Below are 18,953 nucleotides of genomic sequence, written 5' to 3' on the forward strand. Positions count from 1 at the left end.
CCTATCCCTTTCCAGCCTCTCCCCCCTCTCTTGATCTCTCCAACCTTTCCCCCTCCTTGTCTCTATCTATCCTCTTTCCCTCCCCTCTCTTGATCTCTCCAACCTATCCCCCTCATCCCTTTCCAGCCTCTCCCCCCTCTCGATCTCTCCAGCCTATCCCCCCCCTCATCCCTTTCCAGCCTCCCCCCCACCTCTTGATCTATCCAACCTATCCCCCTCATCTCTATCCAGCCTCTCCCTCCCCTCTCTTGATCTCTCCCCCTCATCCCTTTCCAGCCTCTCCCCCCTCTCTTGATCTCTCCAGCCTATCCCCCTCCTTATCTCTATCTATCCTCTTTCCCTCCCCTCTCTTGATCTCTCCAACCTATCCCCCTCATCCCTTTCCAGCCTCTCCCCCTCTCTTGATCTCTCCAACCTACCCCCCTCATCCCTTTCCAGCCTCTCCCTCCCCTCTCTTGATCTCTCCAACCTACCCCCCTAAACCCTTTCCAGCCTCTCCCCCCTCTCTTGATCTCTCCAACCTACCCCCCTCCTTATCTCTAACCAGCCTCCTTACAGTCTTTCCTCAATATAAAAAAGAGAACTTTGACTAATTGTTCAAGGCGAGTCTCGAACCTGCGTCAATGATCTTGACCGCAGTGAACTCACAATAGCGCAATGTTTTGCCGATCGCGCCACACCAGGCAAGCTGATTGGTTCGTTGGAAATTATGCTATATTCTGTGACATGAATATTCATGAGGTTTAAGTCTTAATAAATAAACCCTATTAGGTACCGAGTCTACCGAATAGACACCAATATAGTATTGACCTACCGACCCCCTCTCTACTTCGTCTGTTTTGCTACTTCCATGCCCTCTATATCTCAATTTATACTATTTAAACAATTTATACAATGCCACTTTCATAGCAATTACCAGTAAGCCACAACTACTATATTTTCATACACCAGATAAGTACTTTTCAAATTTATTTATCTTTTCATTCAAATGGAATTATGCTCTAGACTGCAAAACAAAGTAATATTTAATGAATAATAATAATTAATAATTATGAAACCATTACGAACACATATGCTCACCATAACATTCTGTTTAAGAATTACACATCAAAATTATTCTAATTTTTTTAAACAATATATTCAAGCAATGAACAGGTGCCATAAAATGATTCCTTTTAATGTGAAGAGAAATACATGTAACAAAACACTTTGTTTATCTAGAGGTGTATCTCCTTCTCTGTTCCTGTCTATCTAGCTAACTCTATTGGTGTATTGCTATATACGTCTGTCTCTCTCATTCTCTCTTGTCCACTCTCTCTCTCTCCTTTCTTTTCACCAGAAGACATACATGTAGCATTGAATTACATAAATAGGTAAATAGATATGTGCAGGTACACAGAAAAAGAAAAATGGTGTTGGGGATAAATTCTATATAAATGAGACCTGGATTGACTGCACTCCGTTTTCTTTCTTTTGAAAGAAAGCACTGGATGGAATTTTGTAACCTTCATGTATTCTTATACTGTGCGAGTCCTAGAAAATGACACCTCATAAATCCCCATTTTAGGGAAAAAACATGTTATAAACGCATTATTATTATGTATGGCTGGAAAGAGTATCTTCTCCCAATTAAATTGATACCATTTTTATGCGGTAGTGTATGTGTTAACGCCCAGGGGGGGGCACTCAGTATATAATGCATAGAGGGTATGTGCCGCGGAGGGGACCCCCATTTTTACACTCAAATTTCCGTTCCAAGGCATAGCATTTTTGTCTTATTAAGAAAAAGAACAAAGAAAGCCGCTCCAAAGCATAGCATTTTCTTCTTATCGAGAAAAAAGAAGCAAGAAGTCCGCTCCAAAGCTTCGCATATTTTCCGTTACGCCGTTCCGGCCGTATTGATCTGCTACAATGAGCCGCAAATTTGGTGAAAAGCGGCCGCAGAGCGTTGTCCGACCATCGCCTCTGCGCTAGCGCACCCGGCGCCCGTGCTGCTGGGCTAGCTGCATGCACGTATGCCCGTTCCATAGGGATGAATACGCACTCACACGCAGGCGACCTGTTCCAAGGACCCCCGTTTTCACAAAAATGTGTAGTTCCGAAGACCCTCCTTTTTACAATAAGCCCGCTCCAAGGCCCCCATTTTTTGTCTCGCCCGCGGCACATACCTACTACTTTTTTGGTCGAGTGCCCCCCCCCCCCCTCGGGGTTAACGCTTGGATAATCAGTAGGTATTCTTTACAGTGATATCAATTTTGACTTGCGCAAAAGTAAGGCATGTATGCAATGAATGAATCGTGATGCCAATGATGTCATAATCCTACATGAGAAATAGTAAACATATTTACAAATTCCTTTTCAATGAAATTAAGTTGAGAATTGAAACTATAAAGTGTTTATTAAACAATTGTAAAATCATTGACATCTGGATTCATTCATTGCAGTCGTGCCTCACTTTGGAGCAAATCAATATTTACATCGCTGCAAAGAATACCTCCTGATCATCCAACCATTAACACATTAACACATAAATATGGTATCAAATTATTTGGGAGAACATACTCTTTCAGGCCATTTATAACAATTATGTGTTCATGACATAATTTTTCCTTAAATTGGGGGTTGTGACGTGTCCATTTTTTTTGTACTCACACGGTATTGCCAAAGTACAGGCTAATACATTGATTTTAGGCTGTTTGTTCCATACATGAAAACTTATGAATTATTATCTTATGCATTTGAAATAAAAAAAAACAATTATAGTTTGTGTCAGAGTATTGTTCTTTCAAAGATATTTGTAAAATAAATACCAACCTTTGTCAACATAATTTCCGTAGTGAAACATCAAAACTCCATATATAAATGACAATTACAAGGCAACATAAACAATCTATTCTAAGGATTAATCTTTGATAACAATGTCAAATTTGTGGCAGGAAGAAAGTATTTCAAAAATAGACATATCTTGTTCAACTGTACATCATTCTAAATATAGATTCGGATTAAAAATAAGATAAAATTTTCCTTCAAGATGACAGTGTACCTCATTTTATGTTAAGCCTTTATACTTTACAAGAATTTTTTACATACCATTTTGGAAATGTCCTCCTTGCTCTGTAGTCTGCAACAAACTAAATGGAAATTCAATATTGTAGAAATAAACTTGCTTTTGAGTTATTGGTACAATTGGACCTGTGTTCACTATATTCACATGCTTCATTAACATCTTTCATTTTGAAACCTACAAACATAAAATATAAGATGTACAAAAGAAAAAGATGGTATTTCTGCACCTTGGGCCCGTTTGATAAAGACTTAACTATGGTAACTGTGCCACTATAGTAGCTGCCACAGTAACAGGTCTCCACACCCACTCAAACTCTAGGATTCAATGGTAGTTACCATAATTTTTTTTAGTCTTTATACAACAAAGACCTTGCAATCCTTACACAATTTGGTTTGCAGTCAAACTTACCATTATAATAAACAACTTCATTAACTTGTTTGTACATTTCATGTTAAATGGCCCTATGCTACCAACAGTAAATTTCACAAAATTATAAATGATTGAACAGTTAATCAGTGTGATGCATTCTCAAGCGGTCAAAACGTTTGTATGTGCAGCCCATTGTAATCGCACTGTGTCAAATATCTTACGGATTATACTCAGCAAATCAACTCTTCAAAGGGGCTAAAAATCATGATCCCAACATAATATTTTCAAAGTTTGTCAGTCTAATCATTATAAAGATATAATGTTTGCAAGAGTTTTAGGATATAAGCTTTAAATTTGTTATATCCCAATTCATTGTCTTTCCCATCACCCTACAAAACTTTCTGCAAAGAGAGAGGGCCAGGTAGTTCTAAATTTGAAGCGAAAAAAAAAATGTACAGGACTTAGTATAAGATGAGTGGTAAGCATTTTTGCTGAACACAAGAATTTCCAAAGGACCAAGGAATCTGAAGAAAAAACAAAAATCACACAAATGATGAAATGTTTTTAAAAAATGTACATCGGTACAAGATTCAATTTAAAACTAACAGTCAATGACCAGAAAAACAACTTTAGACATGATTTTTTTTATTGTATCAATTATTATTAATCCGAACAGAATATTAAAGTATGTACCAACGAACGTAGAGGGCAGCAACACGTTCGTTGGTATTTACCCTGACCCTGTGCACTTTAAATGTAAAGATATCAGGGTTCCCAGCTTTTCAAGAAAAACAAACTTCCCTGATTTTTTCCCAGATGAAGTTTAAAAATTCCCTGATAATTATTTAAACCCATTTCCAGTTTTGCATGTTTTCCACGATGTTGCAGTGAATTACATGTATTTTCAGTATAAAAACAATAATGCAAAACTAATTAGTAAACACTAAAAAACCACCATAACCAGTCATTCAATGGATGTTGTTTTGATATGCAACAAAATATAAGAGTCTGACTGACTACTGTGCTTTCGACTTTTGGGCCAATCAGTATTCCCTGATTTCTCCCTGATTTGAGGCAATTTCCCCTTATATGAGGTATTAAAAAAAATCAAATTCTCTGATTTTTCCCTGACTGGAAAAAGGTAGAATAATTTTCCCTGATGGACTGGGAACCCTGACATAAACTGAAGTTTACAGTTAAAACACAACTGCGAAGACTGAATTGTTTAACAGTGCAATACCAGATTGTGGATTTTATGCAAGAGTAACACACTTTAATAATGAAAGACTTAAATTACACCACCAGTGATAGGTACAGAGCCTGCAATGAATTGATTTGATGATGTTCAAAAAGGGGGGAAAACCCCTAAAATCTCAAACTAAATTACAGTCATTGCCGCAACGCCACCCCTGATTAGTAACACTGTTTATGTCGTTGAATATACCTTATAATTTCATGTCTGCTCTGTGGTTTGACATGAATCAGAGCTCATTTGTCTTCATTTTACATCAGGATCTGTTTTATTACTCTTTATTGTTAAGTGTTCAATACCATTTTACATTAAAATGCATCAAATATATGATCTATGATATTAGAGCACATGCTCAATGTTTTTTAGGCATACCTTTACCAGTTTTATAGCAGGTTAGCATAAAGTGCTCATATGTGACCATTTAAAGGTCAAATCCATCCCAGGCAAATTTTGATAGAATCAATAGAAAAAAAATCAAACAAGCATAACACTAAAAATTTCATCAAAATCGGATGAAAAATAAAAATGTTAGGACATGAGAGAGTCAATGATGTTCCTCACTCACCATTTCTTTTGTTTTTTATTGTTTAAATTATACAATATTTCAATTTTTTACTGATTTGACAATAAGGACCAACTTGACTGAACCATAAAATGTTAAACAATGGTAATTCCACATGTTCAGGGGGAATAAACTTTGTTTCACATGACAATGAGGAGTAAATTAGAATATTTCATATTTCATGTAATAAAATACAAAAGAAATAAAGAGTGGGTGATGTCATCAGTCACCTCATTTGCATACCAACCAGGATGTGTATATAACTGTTTTGGGAAATATAGCAACACTTGAAAATGTCATAACTTTCTAATTTTACATAATATTCTGATGAAATTTTCAGTGAAATTCTTGTTGGATTTTTCTCTTTTTAATCAAATCAAATTTTTGTTGGGGTGGATTTGTCCTTTAAATATTTGTGATTTACAACAATCTTTATCTGATTGTATAAAGGCATATAAAAATCTTCTACTTTTTATATGCGGATCTAATAATACTCCACTCCATCAGCGAAATCCATCGCTTCATCATGGAAGTCATGAAGCCCTGATTTCGTCAAGAGCAGTTTCCCAATCTTTCCATGCCCCATATCCGTAGCTAGGTGTAGAGGAGTAATGTTATATTCAAAGATGTGATATCTATATAAAAGACAGGTTTCCCTTTTTTATGGGATGCCCTGTACACCATGGTGGACTTCCCCATGAAGACGGATCTAGGCATCATAATCCCCATCAGCAACATCCATAGCTTCATCATGGTAATCACCAAGCCTTGATTTTGTCAAGAGTAGTTTTCTGATCTCTCCATGACCCATATCTGTGGCCAGCTGTAGAGGAGTGATGCCATTCATGTTGGCTGTCACGTTCGCACCAGCAGACACCAACATCTTGGTTGCTTCCACGTGACCTGCAGTCAATGTAAACAAATAGTAAGGTTCACACGATGCTCCTGAACTTAAAGATTAATTCAAAGTTTTGTATATACACACCAGTTGTTGTAATGATCTGAAAATGAGTTGCGTAGAATTGAATGAAATGACACCCAAAGTATTGATAATGTATGAATAAAATGTGTGCAAAATGATCCTGGTAGATAAGGTGTAATTGCTAAAACTAGCACATCGATGATGTGGAGCTCATCCGGTATCTCGCAACGAAAATTTAATACAATTTTAATTTCAGCCCAGTTGACACTGTAGTGAATTACATTGGTGACATAAGGATATAGAATTAAAATTGATGAAGAAATGACATAGAAGCATTTTTTGTGATCTATGAATAAATTTCATATAAATTAAGCATAAATAATTTTCTTGTCAAAATGTCTAAACTCTGTGTAGAACCTTAGTGAACCTCATGTAGCTCTCAGATGGAACAAAAATAATCAAAATCAACCAACAAATAAATAAGTATTTTTTGTGAGTTTTGAAAATATATGAATAAATTAGCATATTTAATGAGTTTCAAAATTCTGTGTTTGAATTTTGTATCTCCACATCGAGCTATCATATAAAGCAAACAGAATTGAAATTGATCAATAAATGAAGAAAAAACTTTTTTTTTAAATTTATGAATAAACTTTGCATAAATTAGCATAAATAATTTACTAGACATAATTTCAAAATTGTGTACAAGTTTGGTGAACTTCATGCAGCATATCTAATGAGTTTCAAAATTCTATGTAGAAGTTTTGAATCCCCCACCTAATGCTATCATATAAACCAAACAGAATTGAAATCAGACTTGAAATGACGAAGAAGAAGCATTTTGAAGTTCAGTCAACAAATAAAGAGGCATTTTCTGTGATTTATGAATTTCACATAAATTAGCATAAATAATTTTCTACTCCAAATTTAAAAATTCTGTGAAGAATTTTGGTGAACCTCATGAAGCTCTACCAGATGGAAGAAAAAAAAAATCAAAATTGGTCAACAAATGAAGAAGCATTTTATGTGAATTTTGAAAAACATGCATAAATTAATTTTGCATAAATTAGCATAAAAATTGTTGTAGTCAGAATTTCAAAATTCTATGTAGAAGTTTGGTGAACCTTATAAAGCTCTACCAGATGGAAGCAAAAAAATCAAAATCGGTCAACAAATAAAGAAGAAGAATCATTTTTTGTGAATTTTGAAAAATGTGCATAAATTAGCATATCTAATGAGTTTCAAAATTCTATGTAGAAGTTTTGAATCCCCCACCTAATGCTATCATATAAACCAAACAGAATTGAAATCAGACTTGAAATGACGAAGAAGAAGCATTTTGAAGTTCAGTCAACAAATAAAGAGGCATTTTCTGTGATTTATGAATTTCACATAAATTAGCATAAATAATTTTCTACTCCAAATTTAAAAATTCTGTGAAGAATTTTGGTGAACCTCATGAAGCTCTACCAGATGGAAGAAAAAAAAAATCAAAATTGGTCAACAAATAAAGAGGCATTTTCTGTGATTTATGAATTTCACATAAATTAGCATAAATAATTTTCTACTCCAAATTTAAAAATTCTGTGAAGAATTTTGGTGAACCTCATGAAGCTCTACCAGATGGAAGAAACAAAAAATCAAAATTGGTCAACAAATGAAGAAGCATTTTATGTGAATTTTGAAAAACATGCATAAATTAATTTTGCATAAATTAGCATAAAAATTGTTGTAGTCAGAATTTCAAAATTCTATGTAGAAGTTTGGTGAACCTTATAAAGCTCTACCAGATGGAAGCAAAAAAATCAAAATCGGTCAACAAATAAAGAAGAAGAATCATTTTTTGTGAATTTTGAAAAATGTGCATAAATTAGCATATCTAATGAGTTTCAAAATTCTATGTAGAAGTTTTGAATCCCCCACCTAATGCTATCATATAAACCAAACAGAATTGAAATCAGACTTGAAATGACGAAGAAGAAGCATTTTGAAGTTCAGTCAACAAATAAAGAGGCATTTTCTGTGATTTATGAATTTCACATAAATTAGCATAAATAATTTTCTACTCCAAATTTAAAAATTCTGTGAAGAATTTTGGTGAACCTCATGAAGCTCTACCAGATGGAAGAAAAAAAAAAATCAAAATTGGTCAACAAATAAAGAGGCATTTTCTGTGATTTATGAATTTCACATAAATTAGCATAAATAATTTTCTACTCCAAATTTAAAAATTAATTCTGTGAAGAATTTTGGTGAACCTCATGAAGCTCTACCAGATGGAAGAAAAAAAAAATCAAAATTGGTCAACAAATGAAGAAGCATTTTATGTGAATTTTGAAAAACATGCATAAATTAATTTTGCATAAATTAGCATAAAAATTGTTGTAGTCAGAATTTCAAAATTCTATGTAGAAGTTTGGTGAACCTTATAAAGCTCTACCAGATGGAAGCAAAAAAATCAAAATCGGTCAACAAATAAAGAAGAAGAATCATTTTTTGTGAATTTTGAAAAATGTGCATAAATTAGCATATTTAATGAGTTTCTAAATTCTGTGTAGAAGTTTTGAATCCCCCACCTAGTGCTATCATATAAAGCAAACAGAATTGAAATCGGACTTGAAATGACGAAGAAGAAGCATTTTGAAGTTCAGTCAACAAATAAAGAGGCATTTTCTGTGATTTATGAATTTCACATAAATTAGCATAAATAATTTTCTACTCCAAATTTAAAAATTCTGTGAAGAATTTTGGTGAACCTCATGAAGCTCTACCAGATGGAAGAAAAAAAAAATCAAAATTGGTCAACAAATAAAGAGGCATTTTCTGTGATTTATGAATTTCACATAAATTAGCATAAATAATTTTCTACTCCAAATTTAAAAATTCTGTGAAGAATTTTGGTGAACCTCATGAAGCTCTACCAGATGGAAGAAACAAAAAATCAAAATTGGTCAACAAATGAAGAAGCATTTTATGTGAATTTTGAAAAACATGCATAAATTAATTTTGCATAAATTAGCATAAAAATTGTTGTAGTCAGAATTTCAAAATTCTATGTAGAAGTTTGGTGAACCTTATAAAGCTCTACCAGATGGAAGCAAAAAAATCAAAATCGGTCAACAAATAAAGAAGAAGAATCATTTTTTGTGAATTTTGAAAAATGTGCATAAATTAGCATATCTAATGAGTTTCAAAATTCTATGTAGAAGTTTTGAATCCCCCACCTAATGCTATCATATAAACCAAACAGAATTGAAATCAGACTTGAAATGACGAAGAAGAAGCATTTTGAAGTTCAGTCAACAAATAAAGAGGCATTTTCTGTGATTTATGAATTTCACATAAATTAGCATAAATAATTTTCTACTCCAAATTTAAAAATTCTGTGAAGAATTTTGGTGAACCTCATGAAGCTCTACCAGATGGAAGAAAAAAAAAAATCAAAATTGGTCAACAAATAAAGAGGCATTTTCTGTGATTTATGAATTTCACATAAATTAGCATAAATAATTTTCTACTCCAAATTTAAAAATTAATTCTGTGAAGAATTTTGGTGAACCTCATGAAGCTCTACCAGATGGAAGAAAAAAAAAATCAAAATTGGTCAACAAATGAAGAAGCATTTTATGTGAATTTTGAAAAACATGCATAAATTAATTTTGCATAAATTAGCATAAAAATTGTTGTAGTCAGAATTTCAAAATTCTATGTAGAAGTTTGGTGAACCTTATAAAGCTCTACCAGATGGAAGCAAAAAAATCAAAATCGGTCAACAAATAAAGAAGAAGAATCATTTTTTGTGAATTTTGAAAAATGTGCATAAATTAGCATATTTAATGAGTTTCTAAATTCTGTGTAGAAGTTTTGAATCCCCCACCTAGTGCTATCATATAAAGCAAACAGAATTGAAATCGGACTTGAAATGGCGAAGAAGCATTTTGAAATTGTGGATGGACGACAGATGACGGACGCCGCGGCATAAGCTCATCTGGCCGGATGAGCTAAAAATGACAACCATGGCATACCAGCCAAATGTCGGGTCTTTTTCCCAAGCAGTAATAATACACTTCGGGCTGGATGAGCTAAAAATGACAACCATGGCATACCAGCCAAATGTCGGGTCTTTTTCCCAAGCAGTAATAATACACTGTCCCATATGTGCTTATCTGTGTTGGTGATCTTCAGTCAGGTCATTTTCAGCTTAAATTTCATTATATTACAGAGTTCCACCTAAAAGTCCTGCCATCTATGTAAATAAACCAGATCTAATTCTTTTATGATATTGTGACGATTGACCTCGATTTTTTCAACTTTCTCATGAAATCATTGCTTGCTGCAATTAATTTCCTCCAGCTTTAAACTTGGATGATTAACTCCGTTCTTAGCCCTGTGTAGAAGTACTTAAAATGTTGCTATCTTTAAGTTTAGCTGGAGATTAAAAGGATTGATGATGGATGCTCTATCCATGAGCAACCAGAACCTCCCACTTGTAATTCAATTCATGTGGACACAATAATAAATGACTTGAAAATAAATGTGGCATCTCCCTGAACTAAAAAAAATAAAAAAAATAGTGATGATGGAAAGTCTGAGAAAACATCATAAGTCTTTTCCTCCAAATACAGCACCCCCACAAAATTGTAAATATATAAACTCCTCAAAAAAGTTTGGAAATCTGAATTTGATCGATAATCCCTCCTCAGTTTTAGTGAATATTAATGTGTGATTGATACCAATGAATAGATCATTTAATTTTCTTTAAAATGATACCCGACATGATATGATTATAGTTCGCATGGAGGTGCAGTGCCTTGAAATGTGGGGCAAGGTCAAAATTCAAAAGTTGCAAAATGACACTATTGAAAGTCACTGTTCTTTTTTTCCGTGGTGATGAGTGAGTTTCTCAGCAGTTTCTTTTGTTTTCATGCACCTTCACATCAACATTAACACGGAATCAAACACATCTCTGCATAAGCAAACACATACAGTAACAAACATGCATGGGTATTTAAAACCGTGACTCGAACCATGTTATCTCACAGAATCATCACTACATAAACCACAATAAAACAAAAATGAAGCAGGGTCTTCATTTGAATGGATTTTCATCTCTATAGACACAGACAAAAGAATCATATTCTTTATTGACCCTTCATGACTATTTCTGATCGTTTTGCAGCTTTTCAATTCAAACCTCATCCAACACTTTTGAATCCTGCTCTTTTTGTGATGGCATGATCATAACAAGCATGATATCATTTTAAAGAGAATTAAATGATCTTTTGAATGATATCAAATATGTATTGTGTAAAATTGGGAGTTGGGAGAAATTAATGGCCAAACTCAGATTTCCAAACTTTTTTGAGGGGTTTAGAATAAATCATCTCTAATGCCTTTCAATTATCTTTATTAGATTGCATATTATATCTCACAGTTCAACTTGTAACCCAGTGACCTTTGACCTTTCCCAACATATACCTTGCATAACAGCAACATGAAGTGGGGTAGCATTGTCACATTCTTGATTGGTTATGTTGACGTCAGCATTTCCCTTGGTGAGTAGGACTTGGATACAGTCCACATAGTTCCAGTTTGCTGCCGTGTGTAAAGGGGTATTGCCTGATTCACCAGCTTCATTGACAGGAAGCGCAACTTTGTGCTGATGAAAAAATATGACAATAAACTGGTTAGGATTTGAAACATTCCATATGAAATGATAGAAAAGTGTAAGGTAAAAGGGCACAATAAACCTGTTTAACATTGAACTGTGCGGAATTTGAAATTACTATGAGTTCATACAATAACCTTTGAGTTCGTACACATGTAAACATTGTTTGCTACATGTACATATATTTTATCCAAGATGTAAGTGAATACTTCAATCATATGAAGTACAGGTATGGTACATATTTACTAGTATGTAAGTTCAGTTGTTTTTAATATTTTGTTTACAAAGTACAGGTAACACAACAGTTTATACACACCTTTGTGATAAGATAATGCAAGACACTGCTCTGATTGGCCAGAACAGCAGCAAAGGTGAGTGTCCTTCCATGATCATCCCTCACATCCAGCTTCACTCTTCCATTCCTCAAGTAATAATAGATGACACTCACGTACCCCTTCTGCACAGATTTGAACAGCCTCTGCTGGGCGACAGGCTCTCCGTGACCTGTGGACTTCTTCTCAAGTGGCTTTTCACCACCTTCAGCTCCAGTAGCCTGATCGGTTACTCTCCTGTAGAAATGAACAACACTGCTCCATATGCTCAGAAGAGAAAATGCCCTGAGAGCCAGTAGACTCTGAGCATAAGTGCTGTTCCTTGTTGATATTCTTGTGTCCGTCAAGAGCCTTCTGTAAATCTGAGTCTTTTGAGATGTGATGGTGTCCAAGATATCAAGGAAAACATGACCTCCCTGTGCACTGCATAATTTGTTTGGGTACTCCTGGAGGATGGCTGAAATGATACCACTGACATCTGAAGGGTGGACTTTTCCTTGGACATATGCATCACCAAAGGCAGCAATAAGCTCATCAGCTACAATGCTGATTTCAAGTTTGTAAATCTCCAGGCGCTGGTTTTCTGGGAATTCCGTCAACCAAAACTGTGCAAAATCCACAAAGTGATCCAGATTATTACACCAATCTGTTAGTTCGTTCAGCATCTGAGTGGTTCTTTCTAGCCATTCTGTGATGGAAGCCTCAGTCAAGTACTGCAGAACATGATCAAAGTTACTCCTGGCACTTTCCCCGCTTCCTGGCCTATCACTACCTGAGCTGCTGTTGGACCCTGGCCTAGAACTTCCTCCGACTGGTGGTAATGGCGCAGAACCCTTGCGGAAGTTGAAACTAGAATGTTCGGAGAGTGATTTGCTGTGTGCCGACTGAGGTCTCTTCCCCGATTTCAATCGTGAGCCTCCTTTGGAGCTAGATGGAGGTCGCGGGACAGCAAACACACTTTCATTGGCTCCTTGAGCTCTCTGTACATCTGCTCTCTGGAGGTAATCTCCATTCCCGTTGACAAGCCCTGCAGACCTTTCCCCATAGATGCTCAAAGAACTAAGAGGTCTGGATAGGTCATAGTCGTCATCGTCATCATCTCTTATTGAGAGTCTTGATACACAAATAAGTTCTCGCAGATCTTTTACACTTCTTGTCATGGTGGAATAATATACCAAGTTCTGATACAGCAGAGACTTTTCTTACATGTATGTTAGTGGAGGAGAGCAATTTGTAGATACTACATATTCAAAATGTTAAATCTGGACTACATTGATCTGGAGCTGGAGGCGCACATCAAATGCAAGAAGGCCCACAAAAACAATGGTAGGGATTCTCATACGGCACTGATAAGCCAAGTTGAAGAAAAAGCTCAGGGTTCTGGTCAGGAGAGGAAAAGGCGAGATTGTTTGAAGTTTCCTTCCCTGGAGGCGTTGGTACCGTAAATACATCAACCTGAAATGAAGTCAAATATAGACATGATTTAATACTTTTAAGACTTCAATCATAATAAATGCAGATCTACCTCACTTAATCTAAGGTAGTATGTAAGCCTGAGTCATATCGATTATTTTGAAAACCGGTGTTTGACAGCTCTAATTCGATCGAACATCGATGCATCGAAATTTGAAGGCGGGGAAAATCGAGTCATTTTTTTTGCTCCGGCCGGCCGTCGATGCATGCGCGCGCTATGCATGCACTACATGCACTGACGGTCTGCGCTGGCCGGGTGAGCGTTGCAAAAGCAGATGACAGAGCAAAGTTCGTTTGTATTTTCCATGATCACAAAACACAAAAAAAAGGCCGGGGAGCAATGCAGAATTCTTCCCAAAATATCTTCAACAATGATATTTGCAGATGATAACATATAAGTTTGAAATGAAACAATATTAAAGACATGAATCACGCAGAGTCGATCCGAATGATTTTCGGTCAACTAGCATTCGCGGTCCAGACTCGCACACACCAACCCCGTCCGCAGCCCCGTACACTCACTCTACCGAAACGACAGGCGTGCATGCTTGCCAGCGCCATCTTTAACAAGTGCAAACAGCGGGGAGAGCGCTGTAACTTGCCTGAGATTGTGTAGTTGGCGGGGTAGTTGGATCCAAAATTAGCTCCAAATAAATTGATGGGAATAAATACGTAATTTTCTCTAGATGGTCATTTGAATTGGTATTCAATGCTGATATAACGATTGTGAGGAAAGATTGTGGAATATGAGTTCTGACGATGTTCGAAACTTAATCCTGATAATGATAATCCATTTTTTTTAGACACAAGAGCTTGTGATCAAAATTAATACGAATGTCTCGGATCGAGCTCTAAATTCATATAAATTATTATTGGATATTAAATAATTACGATTTTAATAAGATTTTATGGCCATACTAAAAATATTGACGATGTCAGCAAAGTATGTTATGTTCATATGGAAGAATTAATAGTATTATACTGGCATTATTTTTATTTTTTATTCCATCTCTGGACGTCTCCGAGCTCCGAGAAAAGAAGCACAATGCGCATGCGCGTTCGATGACGTCTGACATATTTTCCATTCATGAAATCGGAGACCAAAGTTGGGCACAAACAAGCTTCAAATTGATGGGAAAAAAATATCAAACGTAATTTTTCTCTGTTTTGTCATGTAAAATATTATTATATGGTGATATTACGATCTTCAAAAGAGTTTCTACATGTTGACAATGTTCGATAATCAATCCTGACGTGATAATTATTTTTTTTTAGACAAGTGCACTCACTCAAGTCAATCGTCATGTGATGTCCGCCATTGAAAATTGAAACGAAATACAAACGTTTCACATCAAGCTCTAAATTCATATTAATGATTACCATATGCAAATTATTGTTAAATATTACGATTAAACCATGTTCTATGGTGATGATATTAATATTGTTCATGAAAGCAAGATTTACTTTACGTTGATCGCGTCAATTTTCCAGCCATTTTCTGATTTGATTAAAGCACAGTACTGCGCATGCATGATCAATGGCGACTTCCATTCATAAATTCATCGTGCATAGATTATCTTGGCACGAGCAGACAAGCCGGGCAGACGAGTAAGACTCGAACTATGATCGAAATAAACTTCAAATTAATGGTGAATAGGCATCATAATTACACAATCGGTTTCATTTTGGGGGCAATATAAATGAAGTAAGTAGTAGTCAAGTTGGATATTACTGTTTATTTTTATGTTTGTGTGAACCAAATGAATCGACCGGCCGACGTATTTTTTTTTTTTTTTCGATGCACCGATTTTGCAAAATCTGCACCGGCGTTCGATGACATCGATCGAACACCTATTTTAAAATTGATTCGACTCAGGCTTAGTAGTATGATGTACAGTTATACAATCAACATGTAATTTCTTTTAATTTGCAGATGAAATTTGATTTTGATTTTTTTTTAATGCCAATCACAAAGGCCTAGATCTGGATCTATACTTGAATATTGATAAAATTTTTAGATGAAATGAGACCCTTTGGTGTAAAATGTAAACAGTAATGGGATATTTTGAGCCCTAAACAGCAGAGAAAAGGGTAGAGAAATAAATTGACTTGTAAAAGTCATATTTCTTGAAAATTTGTATTTTTTGGTGGGTAATAATCATCTAATTTAGTCCAGGTACTGATTGAGTGCTTTTAGTTTTTGAAGTAGGCCCCTATAGGATAAAAAATCAATGAGAAATAGATAAATATATTGAGAGAGAAATATGAAGAAGGAAAAAAAGATGAAACATAAAACATTGAATAAATGAATAAACAGAATAGGCCCTAGTGAAAATACTAAAAATAAATTATAGTACAATTTTGGGCGCGCGCCGTTAGCACGCCCCAGTTTGGAGGCATTAAGCTACTGCACGCGACAGCTAAGTAGGTGCCACAGCCACTTTGCATTGGTGCGAAATGGCACCAACTGGAGCCGGCCCAGTGAACTCATAGCACTTGATTGCCATTACATTAGAATTTAGATACTTGGAAGTTGGAACGAAGTCTATCATCCAACACAGATTGAAGTTAATGGGACCACTATCAAGCAAAGCACACAAATATTGACATTTTGTTCAATCATTTTCATATATTTCACATCAACTTTACACATAAAGATTTAAAAAAAAACAATTTACAAAATGCTTTTCTCATTCTCCTTCATACAATATGTCACAATTATGCTAACATAAAAAGTGTTAACTGAAAAGTAATAATCAGTTACCAAGGCGCCATCATAAGCCGTGGCTCCGCTCATTCCATGTCCGGTTATTATCCGAACCGGTTATAAGCGAGGCCGAAGCCAAATCCCCAAATCCAGGGTGTGTGTTTGTTTTTGTTTTGATTGAATTTATTTTTACATTTATTAGGTTACACATAAGGTTACATAGTAGAGCGGATTAGCTCCAAAAATCACAACAATTGTGCAAATTTTGACTAAAGCATGAAACTTTCACAATTAAGTATTAGTATATGCTATAACATTTATTTTAAAGATGGGAGGTAAATTTATAAATGCCATTTTCGGCCGTTGCCATGGCAACGGATTAATTTCTCCAAAACAACATACATTCCCATATAAATGGTAAATAAACATGATATAGATGACCAAAATGATAATTTTCAGGCTCCCGATTGAAAACATATGAAATTTAGAAATATTCAAGATCATTAAGATAGTTCCAAATGGTCCGTTGCCATGGCAACGGCTTGTTTTTCCCCTGAAAAATAAAAATTTTGATTAAAAAAAGTTGTAGAATATGATATATCTTTAATTTCCCCTAATTTTACAGTGCTTAACAAAGATATTTTGGTTGCTAAATGTGTAAATTACATCTCAAGCCGTTGCCATGGCAACCAAATAACATCTAATTTACAAAAATAACATGGTTGTCAAGACAATGGATAGGTGGAAAATACAATTGGAATTGACTTAATCTGTATGCTTAAGTTTTGACCCCCTCATTTGAACAAAAAATACAAAATTGTTCTGCAGGAGTTCTTTATAAAGATAAAATATTATGTTGCTTTGGAAATGCTTGAATTAAATTTAAAAAGGAACAATTTTACAAAGGGCCCGTTGCCATGGCAACAGCTTATTTTCCTCTAGAAAGGTAAAAATATTGATAAACATGTAGAATACATGTACAGTATGATCATCTTCCATTTTCCCTAATTTAAAGGTACTAATCGAGATATTTTTGTGATTAAATATATAAATATAACATCTTAAGCCATTGCCATGGCAACCAAATAACATCTAATCTTTTTAAAAAGTGGATGATAAGGTTAAAAACAGGTGAAAGATACAATGAATATTAACTTAATGTACATTCGTAAGGTCTGACCTACTCAACTAATTTAGGGGAAAATAATACAGTCAGTGTTCTGCATGAACTAATTAAAATGATAAACATTGATGTTGCCTTGGTAATACTTGAATTCAACGATAAGTATCAATGTTCCAAATGGCCTGTTGCCATAGCAACGGATCATTTACCCAAGAACAATAGCAGTTTTGATTTTAACAAAGGACTGTATAATCTAATTTTTCTTTCATTTCCCTTAACTTTAGGGTAAGAATAGATATGTTTGCTGTTAACATGCAAATAACATATAAATCCATTGTCATGGCAACCAAATAACATCTAATTTGAAAAAAATATAACATGGTTGACATGATAATGGACAGGTGGAAAATGCAATTTATAACAATTAACTCAAGGTTTGACCCAGTCTTTTAATTTTGAACAAAGATTACAGTGTTTCGCATTAGTTCATTAGAATGATGAAATTTGAGGTTACCTTGGTAATGCTTGAAGTTAATGATAAATATCAATGTTGCAAATGGGCCGTTGCCATGGCAACGACTCTTTTTTTCCAAGAAAAGCACCAAATTTGATCGAAAAACAGTTTAAAATCTGTATTTTGTCATAAATTTCCCCTAATTTTAGGGTGCAAAGCATAGATATGTTTGCTGTTGATGTACAAATAACTTAAGCCATTGCCATGACAACCAAATAACATCTAATTTCAGTGGCTTAATTTGGTTTCTATGGGATGGTTTTAAGGGTGAAGTAGTACATTGGGACTAGTTACAAGGACAGCCAGTGGTCTGACGTGTCCAAAACCCTAAGACGGCTTCCAAAAATGGAGTTTGAAATGGCTGTTGATATATAAATGAACATAATTTTATAGGTCATTTCCTATCAATCTGAGATATATGATTTTGGTGTCTAGACCATGGTTTCAATGGTCAAATAATACACTATGACAAGTTGAATGGACAGTCAGTTGTCCATTATATAAAAAAAAATCCAAGATGGCTTCCAAAAAATGGAGTCTAAAATTGCTGTTGCTGCATTAAAAAAGTAGTTTGTTTGATATCCTGGAATATGTTTATGTCATGGTTAAATGGGTCAAATAATACATTAGGACAAGTAACAAGGACAGTCAGTGGTCAAGTTTGTCCAAAAATCCAATGTGGCTTCCAAAAATGGAATAGCTCCCTGTTACTAACAAATGGACATATTTCGTGTAATATATGCCAAGGGCATATATATATATATATATATATATAACATGGTTGTCAAGACAATGGATAGGTGGAAAATACAATTGGAATTGACTTAATCTGTATGCTTAAGTTTTGACCCCCTCATTTGAACAAAAAATACAAAATTGTTCTGCAGGAGTTCTTTATAAAGATAAAATATTATGTTGCTTTGGAAATGCTTGAATTAAATTTAAAAAGGAACAATTTTACAAA

General features: G+C 34.8%; 1 protein-coding gene across 1 annotated transcript; it reads right to left on the reverse strand.

The window, feature by feature from the left end:
• Positions 1-1,161: 1,161 nt before the first annotated feature.
• Positions 1,162-16,574, reverse strand: LOC129269532 (uncharacterized). The gene is made up of 4 exons (XM_064105918.1): positions 16,410-16,574; positions 12,157-13,627; positions 11,651-11,831; positions 1,162-6,153 (listed from the first exon to the last, which is right to left on the reverse strand). The coding sequence occupies exons 2-4, from the start codon at positions 13,330-13,332 to the stop codon at positions 5,960-5,962; spliced, it is 1,551 nt and encodes a 516-aa protein (XP_063961988.1). The 5' UTR covers positions 13,333-13,627; positions 16,410-16,574; the 3' UTR covers positions 1,162-5,959.
• Positions 16,575-18,953: the final 2,379 nt, after the last annotated feature.

The sequence above is a fragment of the Lytechinus pictus genome, chromosome 10, assembly GCF_037042905.1.
Source record: "Lytechinus pictus isolate F3 Inbred chromosome 10, Lp3.0, whole genome shotgun sequence".
Classification (NCBI taxonomy): domain Eukaryota; kingdom Metazoa; phylum Echinodermata; class Echinoidea; order Temnopleuroida; family Toxopneustidae; genus Lytechinus; species Lytechinus pictus.